The 18,672-nt window shown below is 46.1% G+C and overlaps 1 protein-coding gene across 1 annotated transcript; it reads left to right on the top strand.

Annotated features, from left to right (window-relative positions):
* The first annotated feature begins 379 nt into the window (after positions 1–379).
* On the top strand, positions 380–11,623 carry pbdc1 (polysaccharide biosynthesis domain containing 1). The gene is made up of 6 exons (XM_056291019.1): positions 380–456; positions 3,771–3,836; positions 6,779–6,838; positions 7,264–7,404; positions 10,445–10,556; positions 10,635–11,623. Exons 1-6 carry the CDS (start codon positions 385–387, stop codon positions 10,724–10,726), a joined length of 543 nt encoding a protein of 180 aa, XP_056146994.1. The 5' UTR covers positions 380–384; the 3' UTR covers positions 10,727–11,623.
* The last annotated feature ends 7,049 nt before the right edge of the window (positions 11,624–18,672 follow it).

The raw sequence follows: 18,672 nt of genomic DNA, 5'->3' as shown, positions 1-18,672 counted from the left end.
TATATATATATATATATGTGTGTGTGTGTGTGTGTGTGTGTGTGTATGAATGCATGTATGTATGTATGTAATTACTGTCCCACGTAGCTCCTGTACCGATAGAAACTATCGAATCCGTTGTGGCGACCCTGTGGGAAACAGGGAACAAGCCGAAAGAAGGAGGAGGAGAAGAAGAAGAAGAAGAAGAAGAAGAAGAAGAAGAAGAAGAAGAAGAAGAAGAAGAAGAAGAAGAAGAAGACAAACAGAATAAAAGACAAAGACAAGACAAAATAGCAAACTAGTTGTTCTCTCAACTAGAATGTAAGTCGTAAGCTAGAGCCTGTTCTACATCCTCCGGCACGGTAGGTGGCGGTGTGCACCTAAACGTCGATATTGCAATCCGCCATGAAACGAAGCGAGGAAGAAGAGCCGGAATCACGGAGAGCAATGGAGTCGGACAACGGACTGGCTGCCCTGGTAAGGTATTTAGCACGTGTAACTGCCCAGACGGGCCTTTTGTGGACTGACTGGACGCTTTCTTGATCTCCGTTAAGTTGTCGGTAAAGCGTGTGGTTAACGGACTGGATGGTTTACCTTGTTATGTTGGCAAACTAGTCCGCTGGCGGAGTAAACACGTGCAGGTTCACAGCCAATCACTCGTCGGGCTGCGTCAAAACCACATCCTGGCGCAGTGCTCTAGAACAGTGTGTGTGTTGTGTGTTGTGAGTCAGTGAGTGAGTGTTTTTAGTTGGTCTGAAACCACGATATGCATCAAATATTATCAAATATTATTTTCTCCTACTACCAGGATGTCATGTTGCACGTAGAGACGTTTCGGAGGGGGGCAAACGAAATCAGGATCCCACAAATGCGTTGCGATCATTTAATATAACCGACGATGTGGAGGGGCGTTACACTACCCAGCCGGCCTACCGGCTTACATTCAAGCCTTACTTTAAGTAGGCTGAGTAGAAAGTGCTTAAACATTTGTTTGTGTTTACCTCTAATAAAAATCTGGGGGGGGGAAGTCACTACTACAGTAGAAGTTATTGCACAGCATGTCGTCACTATATATATATATATATATATATATATATATATATATATATATATATATATATATATATATATATATATATATAATATCTCCCTCTAAGCCTTTTTGGGGTGGTGTGTGTCTCCCCCAGGCCCGGGTCCTCTACCAGAGGCCTGGGAGTTTGAGGGTTCTGTGCAGCATCCTAGCTGTTCCTAGGACAGCACTCTTCTGGACAGAGACCTCAGATGTGGTTCCTGGAATCTGCTGGAGCCACTCTCCCAGTTTGGGGGTCACAGCCCCTACTGCTCCTGTAACCACTGGGACTACTGTGGATTTCACCTTCCACATCCTATCTAGTTCTCCCCTCAGCCCTTGGTCTTTCTCTAGCGTCTCATGCTGGTTCTTCCCGATGTTGCCGTCGCTCAGCAATACTACACTGATCCCTACTGCTGTCTTCTGTTCCTTGTCCACCACCACAATGTCTAGTAGTTGGTTAGCCAGCACCTGCTTGTTAGTCTGGAACTTGAAGTCCCGCAGGATCTTACCTCTGCCATTCTCTACCCCCTTTGGTGGTGTCTCCCATTAGGAGAATGTGTGGATATATATATATATATATATATATATATATAAAACTCTTTCCCTCTTGAAAGAGTTTTCAGTGTTTGTATTTGTTCAAGCTTCAACTTAAATAACAATCTTTTGGTCCATAAATTGGTTGATTGGTTTGACGCAAACAAGACTGAAACATCACAAATATCACATTGTGTCCATCTCATCTCATCTCATCATCAGCCGCTTCTCCGGGGTCGGGTTGCGGTGGCAGCAAGCTAAGTAAGGCACTCCAGACGTCCCTCTCCCCAGCAACGCCCTCCAGCTCCTCATGGGGGATCCCAAGACGTTCTCAGGCCAGATTGGACATGTAGTCCCTCCAGCGAGTTCTGGGTCTACCCCGGGGTCTCCTCCCAGTTGGACGTGCCTGGAAAACTCCAAAGCGAGGTGCCCAGGAGGCATCCTAATCAGATGCCCGAACCACCTCAACTGGCTCCTTTCCACATGAAGGAGCAGCGGCTCTACTCCGAGCTCCCTCTGGATGTCCGAGCTCCTCCCCCTATCTCTAAGGCTGAGCCCAGACACCCTACAGAGGAAACTCATTTCAGCCGCTTGTATCCACGATCTCACCCTTTCGGTCACTACTCAAAGCTCATGGCCATAGGTGAGGGTTGGAACGAAGATTGACTGGTAAATTGAGAGCTTTGCCTTCTGGCTCAGCTCCCTCTTCACCACAACGGTCCAGTACAACATCCACATTACTGCTGATGTTGCACCAATCCACCTGTCAGTCTCCCGCTCCATCCTACCCTGATTTGTGAACAAGACCCAGAGATACTTGAACTCCTTCACTTGAGGCAACAACTTATCCCCAACCTAGAGGGAGCAATCCACCACTTTCCGGTAGAGAACCATGGCCTCAGACTTGGAGGTGCTGACTCTCATCCCGGCCATTTCACACTCAGCTGCAAACTGCCCCAGAGTGCGCTGGAGGTCTTGTTCTGATGAAGCCAACAAAACCACATCATCTGTGAAGAGCAGAGATGCAATTCTGAGGTTCCCAAAATCAAAATGGACAAACTCCTCACCTTGGCTGCGCCTTGAGATCCTGTCCATGAATATCACAAACAGAATTAGAAATAAGAAGGGACAACCTTGGCGGAGTCCAACACCCACTGAACACTTGTTTGACTTTGTGCCGAGAATACAGACACAGCTCTCACTTTGGTTATACAAGGACCGGATGGCTTGTAGCAACTGCCCCGGTACCCCATACTCCCTCATTACCCCCCACAGAGTGCCCTCAGGGTACGCTGTCGTAAGCCTTCTCCAAGTCCACAAAACACATGTAGACTGGCAGGTCGAACTCCCATGCCCCCCTCAGCACTTCCACGAGGGTAAAGAGTTGGTCCGTTGCTCCATGGCCAGAACAGAATCCGCATTGTTCCTCCTGGATCCAAGGTTTGACAATCGGTCAGAGCCTCCTGTCCAGCACCCTAGAGTAGACATCCCCAGGGATGCTGAGTGATGTGATGCCCCGATAATTGGAGCACACCCTCCGGTCCTCTTTATTATTATTGTTATTATTATTATGCGCAAGAATATATTTGAATGGGTTTCAACCTATGTATTGTTTAGAAGGAATAGTTGAGCGTAATTTCTGGCCAATTTTGACAGCCCTAGTCACCACCTTGTAGTTTCCAGTCCCTTTTAGATTGCCTGTTTTTTTTTCCGCCTTCTTACCCAGTCAGTTATATTTGACAAAGTTGGCTTTTTGCCAAACACCTGTGCACCCTGGCCAATCTTGTTTCATCATTTCTATTGACAGTTTGTGAATTTGTGCAAATAAACCTATATAAACCACTTTGAACCAAAAAGGAAAAAAATCAGGCAGAAGACAGATGGAGCAGTTTGCTATATTAGCTTAATGTACATGACTACCGTAACGTTGCATATATAAGTGCACTCAGATTTACATGGGCTTGACCGTAGCGGAGTGTAAAGAGTGTAGTACTCGCTTGTAAACGTTTCTCAACAGTTTATGTACATATTCACTTGATTTTGTATCGGCACATTCATTCTACAGACCCCCGGTGCAATACGAGTAAATTAAACTCACAAGCTTCTCGTGTCAAATCCTGAGTCTTATGCAAGTCATCACGATGTGATGGTGATGTTGTGTGTGTTGTGTGTTTTCGCATTACAGGGTGTGGATGGAGCCTCAGCAGCTGCACACGCACTTTCTCTTCCAGCAGAGGCTTACGGAAATGATGTAAGATTCATTTTGTTAATATCTAAACTCTTGGATTCGAGCTACTTTAAATATTTTGTTTTGTCGCGTGTCGGTAATCGGCTGCGTGTTGCTTGTGTTTCCTTTGTTGCCAAGCAACACGGTGCCTTTAATTCTGTGACCAAACATCCCAACATGCGGCGCCCCGGTGGCTGAATGGTTACGGTGCATGCCACATAACCGCAGCGTCCCTGGTTCGATTCCGGCCGGGGACTATTGTTGCATGTCGTTCCCATTAGGCTTGGGCGGTACCAGGGCGTTACAGTATACCGACACGTTTAGAAATCCCACAGGGACGATTTTCAATACTGTCGAAAATACCAACTGATATGGAGATGCCACAGGTCCGTCTCTACTGGTGGAGCAGGCAGCTGAATTGACGAAGACGGCGACTTCGAGCAGTGGGGGGGCTAACATGACCTCTGTCCCTGTTTGGGAGTCTTTTGGGCTTAGTCCCGATGATTAAGAGGAGCCAGCCAACAGGGACAGATTTACTTGGTGGTAGAAAAGAAATAATGGGCTGGTAACTTCTGCTCTGTAGGTCCCCGACCTTATTATTAAATATGACTAGATGCTAGATATGGAATGCTGAGCGGGTGGCACGGTGGCACAGTGGTCAACGCGATCGCCTCACAGCAAGAAGGTTCTGGGTTCGAGCCCCAGGGTAGTCCAACCTCGGGGGGGGGGGTCGTCCTCTGTGTGGAGTTTACATGTTCTCCCCATGTCTGCATGGGTTTCCTCCGGGTGCTTCGGTTTCCTCCCACAGTCCAAAGACATGTAGGTCAGGACCCGTGAGTGTGTGTGTGTGTGTGGGCCCTGTGATGGCCGGGCGGCCTGTCCAGGGTGTCTCCCCGCCTGCCACCCAATGACTGCTGGGATAGGCTCCAGCATCCCCGCCACCCTGAGAGCAGGATAAGTGGTTCGGATAATGGATGGATGGATGGATGGATGGATGGATGGATGGATGGATGGATGGATGGATGGATGGAATGCTGAAAATATTGCCACAACTTAATGTTGAGACGACTTCTTCCAACTACAAAAGCAGTTCATTAGCCACATGATTTTATTCATCTGTCAGTCTGCCACGGCCGCACATAATTTCCATTCATCTCCAGCTCCACCACCACCATCATCTCCATTCAGCCCACTGATGTGTCGGTATCGCCATGGCAACAAGTGTATTCAGCAAGATATGGGAGAAGGTTGCTTATGGGACAAGGTAGCTTATTTCGTATGTATTCATTATTCTACGGGCCATACGTATTTAAACCCAGCAAGACTTGTCTAAGTAGGCTAACTGCATGTTAGACACACAGCGGTGTAGGCGACAGTGTCATACAGGCTGCAATGACTTTTATCACCAGCGGTTTAGCTTTTGTGGATTTTATTTGTTTGATTGTTTTTTTACACAAATACCATCATATACTGTATACCTGTGTGTGAAGTGTCAGGAAGGTATGAAAAAATACATACCGCCCAAGCCTAATTATCCATCCTAAATACATACCGCCCAAGCCTAATTATCCATCCTAAATACATACCGCCCAAGCCTAACATCCATCCTAAATACATACCGCCCAAGCCTAATATCCATCCTAAATACATACTGCCCAAGCCTAATATCCATCCTAAATACATACTGCCCAAGCCTAATATCCATCCTAAATACATACTGCCCAAGCCTAATATCCATCCTAAATACATACCGCCCAAGCCTAATATCCATCCTAAATACATACCGCCCAAGCCTAATATCCATCCTAAATACATACCGCCCAAGCCTAACATCCATCCTAAATACATACCGCCCAAGCCTAATATCCATCCTAAATACATACAGCCCAAGCCTAACATCCATCCTAAATACATACAGCCCAAGCCTAACATCCATCCTAAATACATACAGCCCAAGCCTAACATCCATCCAAAATACATACTGCCCAAGCCTAATATCCATCCTAAATACATACCGCCCAAGCCTAACATCCATCCTAAATACATACCGCCCAAGCCTAATATCCATCCTAAATACATACCGCCCAAGCCTAACATCCATCCTAAATACATACCGCCCAAGCCTAATATCCATCCTAAATACATACCGCCCAAGCCTAACATCCATCCTAAATACATACAGCCCAAGCCTAACATCCATCCTAAATACATACAGCCCAAGCCTAACATCCATCCAAAATACATACTGCCCAAGCCTAATATCCATCCTAAATACATACCGCCCAAGCCTAACATCCATCCTAAATACATACCGCCCAAGCCTAACATCCATCCTAAATACATACAGCCCAAGCCTAACATCCATCCTAAATACATACAGCCCAAGCCTAACATCCATCCAAAATACATACTGCCCAAGCCTAATATCCATCCTAAATACATACCGCCCAAGCCTAACATCCATCCTAAATACATACCGCCCAAGCCTAACATCCATCCTAAATACATACTGCCCAAGCCTAACATCCATCCTAAATACATACTGCCCAAGCCTAATATCCATCCTAAATACATACCGCCCAAGCCTAACATCCATCCTAAATACATACCGCCCAAGCCTAACATCCATCCTAAATACATACTGCCCAAGCCTAACATCCATCCTAAATACATACTGCCCAAGCCTAATATCCATCCTAAATACATACCGCCCAAGCCTAACATCCATCCTAAATACATACCGCCCAAGCCTAACATCCATCCTAAATACATACTGCCCAAGCCTAACATCCATCCTAAATACATACCGCCCAAGCCTAACATCCATCCTGAATACATACCGCCCAAGCCTAACATCCACCCAAAAGGAAGTTGTGGACTGGGGCCAGAGCAGAGGGTGAGTTGTGTTTTGTTGCTCAGTTTAGACCAAACAGTGTTTTGATTTGTGGACTGCATCTCGTTTTCAGGCCCAGCTGGAGGTGATGTGGGCAATGAAGGCCTACAACCATGCTGAAGTCTATTTCAATGTAAGGCAATTACTTTACTTCTTTAGTAGCTCGCGGTAGATCCAGCAGATACTTTACTCCCATCGCTTCAGAAGTAGCTGTGAAGGGGGGGAATGAGTGGAGATAAAACTCAGATGCAGTGGTTGAGGTTTGGGGGGCTTGCTGTCCACTTGGCTGATACATTTCTCTTGATATATACTCACAAATAACTGATAGTTGGTTAAAACTAATGATCAAGTGATATGGGGGTTGTTTTACCTATTCTTCATATTTCACTTTTGAGCTGTGTATCCCATCTCTTGTCAAGGGTGGATGTTTTAAGAGCTCCGTAAAGCTTCATAAGAAATAATGTAAATAAAGGCGGAGTGAAGACGGTTGAAACAATTGCAGTATTTAAAAAAAAAACTAACAGGCTTAAAGATAACAGCAGTTTGTTCTCTTTTCAGCTCATTTCGTCAGTCGACCCCAAGTTCCTGAAGCTGACCAACGTTGATGACAAAATCTACTCCTCCTTCAGGGAAACATTCAGGGATCTCAACATCAAACTGCTGAACCCAGAAGATCTCAAGTCCGCTGAGGCCAAAGAGGTCTGTCGTGTATATGCTTACATAAATCACAAAAATAAACAGCTGGGTGGAATTTTAAGTGCGAGATAGAATGAGAAGTCAATTGTCTGACGACGTGGAGATGTAAAGCCCAGGGCCATCAGCAGAGCTCACCACTTTTAATTCCACCATTAGAGGAACAGTCAGCCATTAACCCAATCAGCCATGAAACTACCTTATACTTAAAGAGAGATCAGTTTTCATCTCGTGTTGGAGAGGCTTGTTACAATACGCCATAAAACTCTAGAGGATAAATACATGGCAAAGTACTATTTGAAAACCCATGAACACTGGCAGTAGTTCAGTTCTAACATGAATCTGTCACTTCCCTTTTTTTATTTGGCAAGATGTATTTCATCCCGGAAGAACTCATTTCTCAGCTCCCAACGAACAGTAAAACTTAATTATTTTAGTACCTCGCTACTTGAAAATGTGCCTTAAAACTTAAAACAGTGCCAGTTAAATACACTGTTGTTTTCGTTTTTGCCGCAACGATACCCTACTAAGCAACCTTGAAGCAGTCTCTATACTAGGTGCATTAACGTGGCAGTGAAATCGCTGTGACCATTAACTAGAGTTACAATGGCTATGTGTACTATTCACAGAGGATTTGGGAATGTTTGCAATCACAGCATTGTAAGATGGCGACAAATGTACTCTTAGGCCCCCTCCCTCGGTTCAGGGATGGTCGTTCCCTCTTCACATAGATGGCCTCTTAGACTCCCCATTAAAACCAGCATTCCTCCCTATCAAGGATGTGCACATCCTCATCCTTGAAAGAGTGGCCATTGGCCTGTAGATCAGCGTTTCTCAAACCTGTCCTGGCGGACCACTTGTCCTGCATGTTTTAGATCTCTCCCTGCTCCAACACAGCTGATTTAAATGATCAGTTTTGTTATTATATACACCAACTCACTTAGTGCAATCATCCGCTCCCATGGTTTCTCATACCATCCTCTATGCTGACGATACCCAGCTCTTCCTATCTTTCCCGCCAGATGACCTCACAGTGTCGACACGGATATCGTCATGCCTTGCTGATATCTCTGCATGGAAGAAAGAACGCCACCTTCAGCATAACCTATCTTAGACTGAGCTCCTTGTCATCCCAGCCAGGCCATCCTTATAACAACAGATCAATGTCAAGCTCAGATCAACCCAACTCATGCACACAAAGTCTGTCCGAAACCTGGGTGCCATGATTGATGACCAACTAACCCTTAAGGTTCACGTGGCCTCGATTGCTCGGTCATGCTGATTTGCCCCGTACAACATCAGGAAAATTAGACCCTACCTGTCTGAGCATGCAGCACAACTCCTGGTACAGGCTCTTGTAATATCACACACTGACTACTGCAACTCCTTACTGGCAGGTCTCCTTATGTGCACTTTCAAACCTCTGCAAAATACATTGGTCTTCAACCAAGCCAAAACAGCACATGTCACTCCACTGTTCACATCCCTCCACTGGCTTCCAGTAGCTGCCCGTATCAAATTCAAAACTTTGATTCTCGCTTACAATACAGCAACTAAAACGACTCCCGCCTACCTGAACTTCATCGTTCAGGTCTACGCTCAGTCCTGCTCGCTACGCTCTGCCAATGAAAGGCGCCTGGTACTTCTGCTGAGTCATTAGCCACTGTTCTCTTGTGTAGTTCCCTAGTGGTGGAATGAGTTACCAAACTCCATTCGATCCGCCGAGTCCCTCTCCATCTTCAAGGAGAAGCTAAAGACCCAGCTCTTTCATGAACACCTCCACACCTGATGATATTGATAAAAATACACACACACAAAAAAAAATGCTTCCTATGCTCCCTATGCATTGCCTTTGTGCACTACCTGTTGACACCTATGTCCTGTCAGACTCGAACCTAGTTTTTTGGCACTTACTTGTGTGGTTGGCCCCTGACTAGATCCTTGCTTGTGTTTTATTTACTCTGATGTACGTCGCTTTGGATAAAATATCTGCTAAATGAAATGGTGACATTGTGACATTGTAACATATTATCTTGGCACCTAAATGAAATGGTGACATTGTGACATTGTAACATATTATCCTGGCACCTAAATGAAATGGTGACATTGTAACATATTAGCTTGGCACCTAAATGAAATGGTGACATTGTAACATATTATCTTGGCACCTAAATGAAATGGTGACATTGTAACATATTAGCTTGGCACCTAAATGAAATGGTGACATTGTAACATATTATCTTGGCACCTAAATGAAATGGTGACATTGTAACATATTAGCTTGGCACCTAAATGAAATGGTGACATTGTAACATTGTAACATATTAGCTTGGCACCTAAATGAAATGGTGACATTGTAACATATTAGCTTGGCACCTAAATGAAATGGTGACATTGTAACATATTAGCTTGGCACCTAAATGAAATGGTGACATTGTAACATATTAGCTTGGCACCTAAATGAAATGGTGACATTGTAACATATTAGCTTGGCACCTAAATGAAATGGTGACATTGTAACATATTAGCTTGGCACCTAAATGAAATGGTGACATTGTAACATATTAGCTTGGCACCTAAATGAAATGGTGACATTGTAACATATTAGCTTGGCACCTAAATGAAATGGTGACATTGTAACATATTATCTTGGCACCTAAATGAAATGGTTACATTGTAACATATTATCTTGACACCTAAATGAAATGGTGACATTGTGACATTGTAACATATTAGCTTGGCACCTAAATGAAATGGTGACATTGTAACATATTATCTTGGCACCTAGCTAACTTGTGTTCAGTGCTGTTTGTGCTGGTATCCACTGCTTTTCTATTTAAATGTACCCGTCCTGTCTGCTGGAGGATAATGGGACATTTGCAGGAGGCACATGCTTGAGTTGCCAAGACGCATCTCCATTTTGATTTGTTGCAGTTATTCAAGCCAATGAATGAAAGGTCTGCATTCAGGTAGAAATTATACACAGCACCCGTAAACCTGCATTTATCCTGCAATTTAACTTTGGCTTTTTTTTGTGTGTGTGCAGAAATGGCGCTCATTCTGCAACCAGTTTGATGGAGTCATAGAAGATTTCAACTTTGGAACTTTGCTTCGCCTGGACTGTGAGAATGACTATACAGAGGCCAATACCATATTTGGTATGTTGCTGTGACAAAGGAGAACAAATTATTTTTTTTAAATTGATGTTATTAACAACATTTTGTATTTCTTTTCAGCCACGAGGATCCAGTTCTTTGCCGTTGAGATTGCCCGCAACAGAGAGGGCTTCAACAGTGTGATATACACCGCCAGGCGTTCCAAGAGCTAGCCTCCAGCTAGACCAGAGACAAGTCCCTCCCTGCAGCGCTCCTCGCCCACAGAGCAAAGAACTTCAGCATCTGAAGATGTCTCTACTTAAGTGTAAAACTTGTTATATTTTCCAACTCCCTGGCATGTACCTTTTCATATACGAACACAAGTTGTGTAGATTTTTTTTTCCCTCGTTGACCCACAGTTAACACATGGGAGGAATATTAAAATGCATAACCACGAATTCATTTCATTACATGCCTCTCATCAAGGCCAAGTGCTACCTGTCAAAGACTTGCTGTACAGGTTTAATAACTGTATCCCAGTCTTGCGTTGTGTATGTACTGTACATCCTTTTGTGCAAGTAACAGATATTTTGTATTTTTAGAAGACAGTGGTAACAGGAAATGAAAAATTGCCGGTGAGTTTGTATTTATTGAATGATTATAAACTTCCTAAGGGAATAATTGGACAATGTACGGACTCTAAAACCACTGAATTGACTTGTGTAAAATATAAAAAAGAGGCAGCAAAATACAAACCAAGGAGGTTTATTTGCAGTCACAATGCTATATGTAGCAGACATCCAAACAGCTATTCACTCTATGGACCCAACACATTCACATCAGGGACATAAATTCAAAAATTAACAACTCAAATGAACATCCATGAGTGTGGACATGGTTAGATATGAGCTAGTTGTCACAAACGGTTAGCAGCAACATCGTAGAGAGTAACACAAGTTGCTAATATACTCCATTCCTGTTTCTCAGTTTACAATGTTCTGACTCCTACCATGGCGGATGTGATATTCTGGTATTTTGAATTAAAAATGGAATTCCTTCAGGAAGCACACCCTCCAATCTTCTTGCAAAAACTTTGCAAAGTATTTTTGTATCTGAATTTAAGAGGCTATTTGGGCGCATAGCTTCACACAGATTATTTTTGGGGGGGGGTGGAGGGGGTTGTAACTTTGTTAAAAGAAACACTGAACGGTTACAAAGGTGCTCAACAAATAAGGAGCAAAATAATCCAGTGAGTCAAGTAAATTCTTTATGAGACAGTACACGCCTATTTCATGTATATACATATACACACACACACACACACATATATATATATATACTATATATGTGTATGTGTGTGTGTTTTGAAAATACGCATCTCAAAACATCGCCTCTCAGTTGCTTTCAAACCCCAAAACACGCTGCGCCAAAAGTTGGTCCACCCCGAGGATCAGGTCCCCCGGCACAAACAGAGCAATATAGTGTACCCTGTTAAGTGCCAGGAGGACTGCCGTGACGTGTATATCAGGGAAACCAAACAGATGCTGGTCAAGAGGATGGCACAACACAGGAGAGCTAACATGTCAGACCAGGACTCCACAGTCTACACCATCTACAGGCCAGGACTCCACAGTCTACACCATCTACAGGCCAGGACTCCACAGTCTACACCATCTACAGACCAGGACTCCACAGTCTACACCATCTACAGACCAGTGGCCACTCTTTCAGGGATGAGGAGGTGCACATCCTTGATAGGGAGGAACGCTGGTTTGAACAGGGAGTCAAAGAGGTCATCTATGTGAAGAGGGAACGCCCATCTCTGAACCCGGGGGGGGGGGGGGAAGAGTACATCTGTCACCATTTTACAATGCTGTGATTGCAACCATCCCTAATCCCCTGTGAACAGTACACGTGATCAGTGGTCACACCCATATTTGCATATGAACCTGGTCGGTGGTTTGGGTCGTTATGTCACTGTATTGTTTATAAGGGTGGGGTACCTGCAGAAGTGTGGGGGTACCTGCAGTCAGATGACACCGAAGAGGTCACATAGGTGATGATGATGACACGTTTCTGTCAGTAAACGTGGTGTCCAGACGAACTGATTCAGCCTTCCTTGACTTTCTTACCTGGGTTACTGAGCATGCGTCGAGACGTTCACTGTAATGTTCTCACGCCCGTGTTTGGTTTTGTGTGTGTTGTTGTGATGGTTTATGGTGCTGCTTGCTCTTCTCACTCTCCTTTGGCGCTGGAGCAGAGCTGCCATGCTGTACCCAAACAGCTACCACCCGCACGGTTGTGTGGCGATAATGAAGTCTCTCCCGTACTTCCGGCACTACAAGTCGCACCGGAGTATACGTCACACTCGGCAGGAAACACGCCGGCCGGCCGGGTAGCGTAGCGGTCCGTTCCGTTGCCTACCGACACCGGTTAGAAGCCGGATGTGGGTGTGTGTGTCCTGGTTACTGCACTAGCGCCTCCTCTGGTCAGTGGGGGCGCCTGTTCGGTGGGTAGGGGGAACTGGGGGGGAATAGCCCAGGGGTGGATCTAGAGATTTTTTCCTGGGGTGGCAAAGGGGTGGCAAGACTGTGTCCCAGAGGTGGCAGCTGCCCCCCCTTGCCACCCTGTAGATCCGCGCCTGTGAGGGGGAGGGGGATTCTAAATCGGCGACTTCTGTTTGAGATGAGTTTGGCGCGGGTCTCATTGACCTTCACCATGCATGTACATAAAATATACTTTAAAAACACATTATCTGATTTATAAATGGGGTGGCAACAGAGGTGGCAGCTGCCACCCCTGTTGCCACCCCGTAGATCCGCCCCTGGAATAGCCTGATCCTCCCATGCGCTACGCCTCTCACTGTCAGGTGAAAAGAAGCGGCTGGTGACTCCACGTGTATGGGAGGAGGCACGTGGTAGTCTGCAGCCCTCCCCGGGTCGGCAGGGGAGGTGGAGCAGTGACCGGGACGACTCGGGAGAGTTGGCCAGATACAGTTGGGGAGAAAAAGGGGGAAATCCCAAATAAATAAAGAGGCCCGTACCTGTCGGTCGTAACATCGCAAAATCACATTCAGGTGCATAATGATATTCAGTATCCATCCGCGATAATTACACTTATTCTAGTGCGACACGTAAACCACTCTGGGGCAACATGATATTGTATTTGTCTCTTTCCGGGCAGCACGGTGGCGCAGTGCTCAGCGCGGTCGCCTCACAGCAAGAAGGTCCCGGGTCCGAGCCCCGGGGTAGTCTAACCTTGGTGGGTCATCTCGGGTCGTCCTCTGTGTGGAGGTTGCATGTTCTCCCCGTGCCTGCCGCCCAATGACTTCTGGGATAGGCTCCTGAGAGCAGGATAAGCGGTCCAGATGATGGATGGATGGATGGATGGATGGATGGGTGGATGGATGGAGTGTTTCTTCGACTTGTTACTTTAGAACATGTGTTGTCGCCTGTTGTTGTTTTTGTGACGTAGTTTTATTGCCCTGTGTCTTTTATTGCGCTGTTCAGCATTGTGTTCTGTGCAGGGACAATAAAGGCTTTCTAGTCTATTCGATCTCTAGACTCTATTCTCTGTCAGCGGAGCCTTGCCCGGAGAAGGCGTCACACGGTCGAGCGCCTCTGCAGCAGAGATCGGCGCGTTTCTCGGCGGCGTCTGGTGTAACACGTGCAGGGAAGGGAGCTCATACTCTGCCCAGGGAGACCGGGGGCGGGTGCGTCACCTCAACCCAGAGGCGCCACCTCTCGGCCTGCTGTGAATACCTCTGCACATTTGTCGCAACTTAGGACCAGCTGGTTTCCATCTTGGTCAGTGACGACTGAGAACTTGGTTTTTCTGACGTCAGACCAGCCTTGCTTTACTTCTGTGATGTCACCACCTGCTGTGAGCTTCCTTCCAGCGTCACCCGTTGACTCCGCAGACCGGTCGCCTCCTCTTTACGTGTCTATGGACACGCTTCTGCAAGTCACTTATACGTGTTCATTGACACGTATCTCACAGATGCCGCTAGGGGCGCCCTGTAGCCTACTGGGTCTGTCATGACCAGTCCTCCAGTACAGTATTTTCAATTCACCTTTCGCTAAGGCCCGCCCCCCTTAGTTACTGTTGCTAAGTCCGCCAAGCTTTACCATTATTTCACGGTTAATAAGAGTAATTACTGACCTTGGAGCAGACAAAGCTGTGCTTGTTGATCTTTGAGGGGTTCAACTGGATTTGAGGACGTACACATAGCTTCATCCACAGCCTCCACTTTTCAGGGTTTGATTTTGGTTTTGGGAAGGGAAAACAACGTACTTCTCCTTCCAGCCTCTCCGGGTAACGTTTAACCATAACTAGCTGAAAGTCCACAAAACCAGCTCGAAAACGAAGAAAATCTGAAACTGTTGCATCGGAATCAACGGAGCGCCGCCATGAAAGGCTCGGACCTCTGTCGGAGCCTGTCCTGTGCTACGCTGGGACTGGCCAGTCTGCGTTTCGGGGGCGTGGCTTAGCGAAGGGCGAATTGAGTCACAAGGTAAAACAATATCATCTAGCGCAGTGTTTCTCAACCCAGTCCTCAAGGAACCCCTATCCTGCAGATTTGCATTGTAACCCTGCATAGGTAGCCCTGCTTGTACTTACTCGACCAATCATCTCGCAGCACTTAATTATGCAAGGTGTGCAACAGCTGACAAAATTCATTGCTGATTGGTTGAATAACTACAAACAGGTACACCTATTCAGGGTTGCAAAGAAAATATGCAGGGTAGGGGGTCCTTGAGGAGTGGGTTGAGAAACACTGGTCTAGTGGCCTTAGGTGAAATGCAGTGTATTCGACTGACAAAATTACATTCTATAAATTGCTTTTGAATACACTGATCAGCCAAAACATTAAAACCACCTGCCTAATATTGTGCAGGTCCCCTTCATGCCACCAAAACAGCTCTTACCCGTCCAGGCATGGACTCCACAAGACCTCTGAAGGTGTCCGCTTGTATCTGGCATCAAGACGTTAAAGGCAGATCCTTTCAGTCCTGTAAATTGTGAGGTGAGGCCTCCATGGATTTGATGTTTTTCCAGCACACCCCTCACATGGTCATACATATTGAGATCTGGGGAATTTGGAGGCCAAGGCCACATCTTGAACTCTTTGTCATGCTCCTCAAACAATTCCTGAACAATTTTTGCGGTGCGGCAGGGTGCATTATCCTGCTGAAAGAGGCCACTGCCATCAGAGAATACCATTGCCACGAAGGGGTGCAACAATGATTAGGTAGGTGGAACATGTCAAAGGAACATCCACATGAATGCCAGGACCCAAGGCTTCCCAGCAGAACATGGCCCAGAGTATCACACCGCCTCCGCCGGTTTGTCATCTCCATACAGTGCATTCTGGTGCCATCTCTTCCCCAGGTAAATGACGCACACGCATCCGGCTGTCCGCGTGAGCTAAAACACCTTCTTCCATTGCTCCATGGTCAAGTTCTGACACTCACGTGCCCATTGTAGATGCTTTCGGTGGTGGACAGGGGTCATCATCAGAACTCTGACCGGTCTGTGGCTATGCAGCCCCATACTCAGCAAACGGCGATGCAGCAAGTGAACTGATTGTTCACTTGCTGTATAATATAGCCCACCCCTTGATAGGTGCCATTACAAAAAGATCACCATTGTTATCCACGTCACCTCTAAGTGGTTTTAACGTTTTGGCTAATCGGTGAAAAGGTCGCAGGACCAGCCAGACGAGTAAAAACACAGCGACTTATAGTCCGGAAAATGTGGTATCTGGGTGGCACGTTGGCCCAGTGGTTAGCGCGGGGCCCAGTGGTTAGCGCGGGGTTCGAACCCCGGGGTTGTCCAACCTTGCATGTTCTCCCCGTGTCTGCGATGGGTTTTCTCCGGGTGCTCTGGTTTCCCCCACCATCAAAAGAAACATGCGTGTTAGGGTTTATACTCCTGTCTGTGCCCCTGACCGAGGCAATGGGAAAAGAACTGGAGTTGGTCCCCATGTGCTGCATGAAGGCGGCAGCCCAATGCTCCTAGCTGCACAGTTAGCATGGGCTAATTTGCAGTAACCGAACTTCCCCAAGAGGATTAATAAAGGAAACCTAAACCTAATCTTATCCATCTATCTATCTATCTATCTATCTATCTATCTATCTATCTATCTATCTATCTGGTAACCGAATAAAGGAGGTGGAAAATGCTAGCTCTGGCTATGACCGCCGCCTCTCGCTTGTTGAGCAGACTTGAATGAAAATGCAAATGCCAAGGCTGTCCCATCAGGCCCTTGCTCTTTGCAGTCGCTATTGAGCCCCTTGCCATTAGTATTAGGAATCACCCTTCTATTGAACCCATCCGATTGTGGAATGTGGATCATCACATTTCCCTCTACGCAGATGTTGTTGTCCTCTTCCTATCGCAACCTGAGCAGTTTGTTCCCGTTTTACTAGATCTTGTCAGGTCATCTGGTGAAGTGTCAAGCTATACAATTAACAGGCAGAAGAGGGAATTTATGTCACTGGGTGCTGATATTAACACTGAATTTCTGCATAATCCATTCCATTCCATTATCCAAACCGCTTATCCTGCTCTCAAGGTGGCGGCGATGCTGGAGCCTATTCCAGTAGTCATTGGGCAGCAGGCGGGGAGACACCCTGGACAGGCCACCAGTCTCCCTTTCAAAAGTACAGATAAACTGAAGTATATTGGAGTGGTTCTGCCAAACGACCTTAAAGTAATTTTTAACATGAACTGTCTTGAGAAAGTGGAAGACCTGAGGGGGGACATCTAAAAATGGAGGACCCTTCCTCTTTCTATGGTGGGCTGGCCATACAAATGCCATTAAAAATGGTCTCTCTGCCAAGAGTATCTCTTTCAAAATCTAACTATTTTTTGACAAGGTCCTTTTTTCAAATCATTAGATTCAATAGTTATGCCTTTTATCTGGGGCTTTAAAGCTCACAGAACATCAAAAATTAATTTACTTAAACTAAGAGAAATGGGTGGGCTAGGACTGCTGTACTTCCTGCATAATTGCTGGGAAGCGAATACGAGGGCCGTTGTCCATTGGCAGGAAGGTTACAGAATGGAAGTATCCAATGAGACTCCAACTTGGGTTGTCACTGAAAAGAGTGATGGCAAAAACAGTTCTCTTCCAGCACTTCTTTTCTCAGTGCCCAGATCCCATGCAAATACTAAGGTGGAGAACTTAATCATTTTGAATAGACTGAAAATATGGCAGCAAATTCAGAAGGGCTGCAGACTACAAGACACGTCTATTCATACCCCAGTATATTGTAGTCATGCATTTCCCCCATCCCTCTCAGATGCATCTTTTGACAGTTGGAGGATAAAAGGTATAGTCCCTTTGAAATATTTGTATATTAACAAGCAATTTGTCTCATTTACTCAGTTAAAAAACAAGTTCTCTCTTCCCACAAGACATTTCTTCCAAAATTTACAGATTAGGAATTATATTTGTCAGTGTGTGCCTAACTTTGCGTCTCTCCCTGAGCGAAGAACAATTTATAAGCTTTTGTTGGGCCCACCTGAATCCAAAACATGGGTCTCAGACTTTGTAGACATATCTTCTGAACAAGTGAATTATTCCATACTCTGAAAAAAATGCCTGGGAGGAGGAACTGGGTATACAGATTAGGGATGATATTTGGGAGGAGAGCCTTAACAGGACCCGATCTTGTTCTATTAATGCTGGGCTCACTTGTCTTGTTCACGAGTGATGGTAGGATGGAGTGGGAGATTGACAGGTGGATTGGTGCAGCATCAGCAGTAATGCGGACGTTGTACCGGACCGTTGTGGTGAAGAGGGAGCTGAGCCGAAAGGCAAAGCTCTCAATTTACCAGTCAGTCTTCGTTCCAGCCCTCACCTGTGGTCATGAGCTTTGGGTAGTGCCAGAAAGGGTGAGATCGTGGACACAAGCGGCTGAAATGAGTTTCCTCCGTAGGGTGTCTGGGCTCAGCCTTAGAGATAGGGTGAGGAGCTCGGACATCCGGAGGGAGCTCGGAGTAGAGCCGCTGCTCCTTCGCGTCGAAAGGAGCCAGGTCAGGTGGTTCGGGCATCTGATCAGGATGCCTCCTGGGCGCCTTCCTTTGGAGGTTTTCTGGGCACGTCCAACTGGGAGGAGACCCCGGGGTAGACCCAGAACTCGCTGGCGGGACTACATGTCCAATCTGGGCT

This window comes from Lampris incognitus, chromosome 12 (assembly GCF_029633865.1).
Source record: "Lampris incognitus isolate fLamInc1 chromosome 12, fLamInc1.hap2, whole genome shotgun sequence".
NCBI classification, from domain to species: Eukaryota; Metazoa; Chordata; class Actinopteri; order Lampriformes; family Lampridae; genus Lampris; species Lampris incognitus.
This window is presented reverse-complemented; position numbering and strand designations above follow the sequence as displayed.

Excerpts from the sequence above, each read along its gene's own strand:
- pbdc1 (XM_056291019.1), top strand. The coding sequence starts at position 385 with ATGAAACGAAGCGAGGAAGAAGAGCCGGAATCACGGAGAGCAATGGAG. Across the intron at positions 3,837-6,778 it reads CAGAGGCTTACGGAAATGAT|GCCCAGCTGGAGGTGATGTG; the intron begins GTAAGATTCATT and ends TCTCGTTTTCAG. Across the intron at positions 10,557-10,634 it reads AGAGGCCAATACCATATTTG|CCACGAGGATCCAGTTCTTT; the intron begins GTATGTTGCTGT and ends ATTTCTTTTCAG.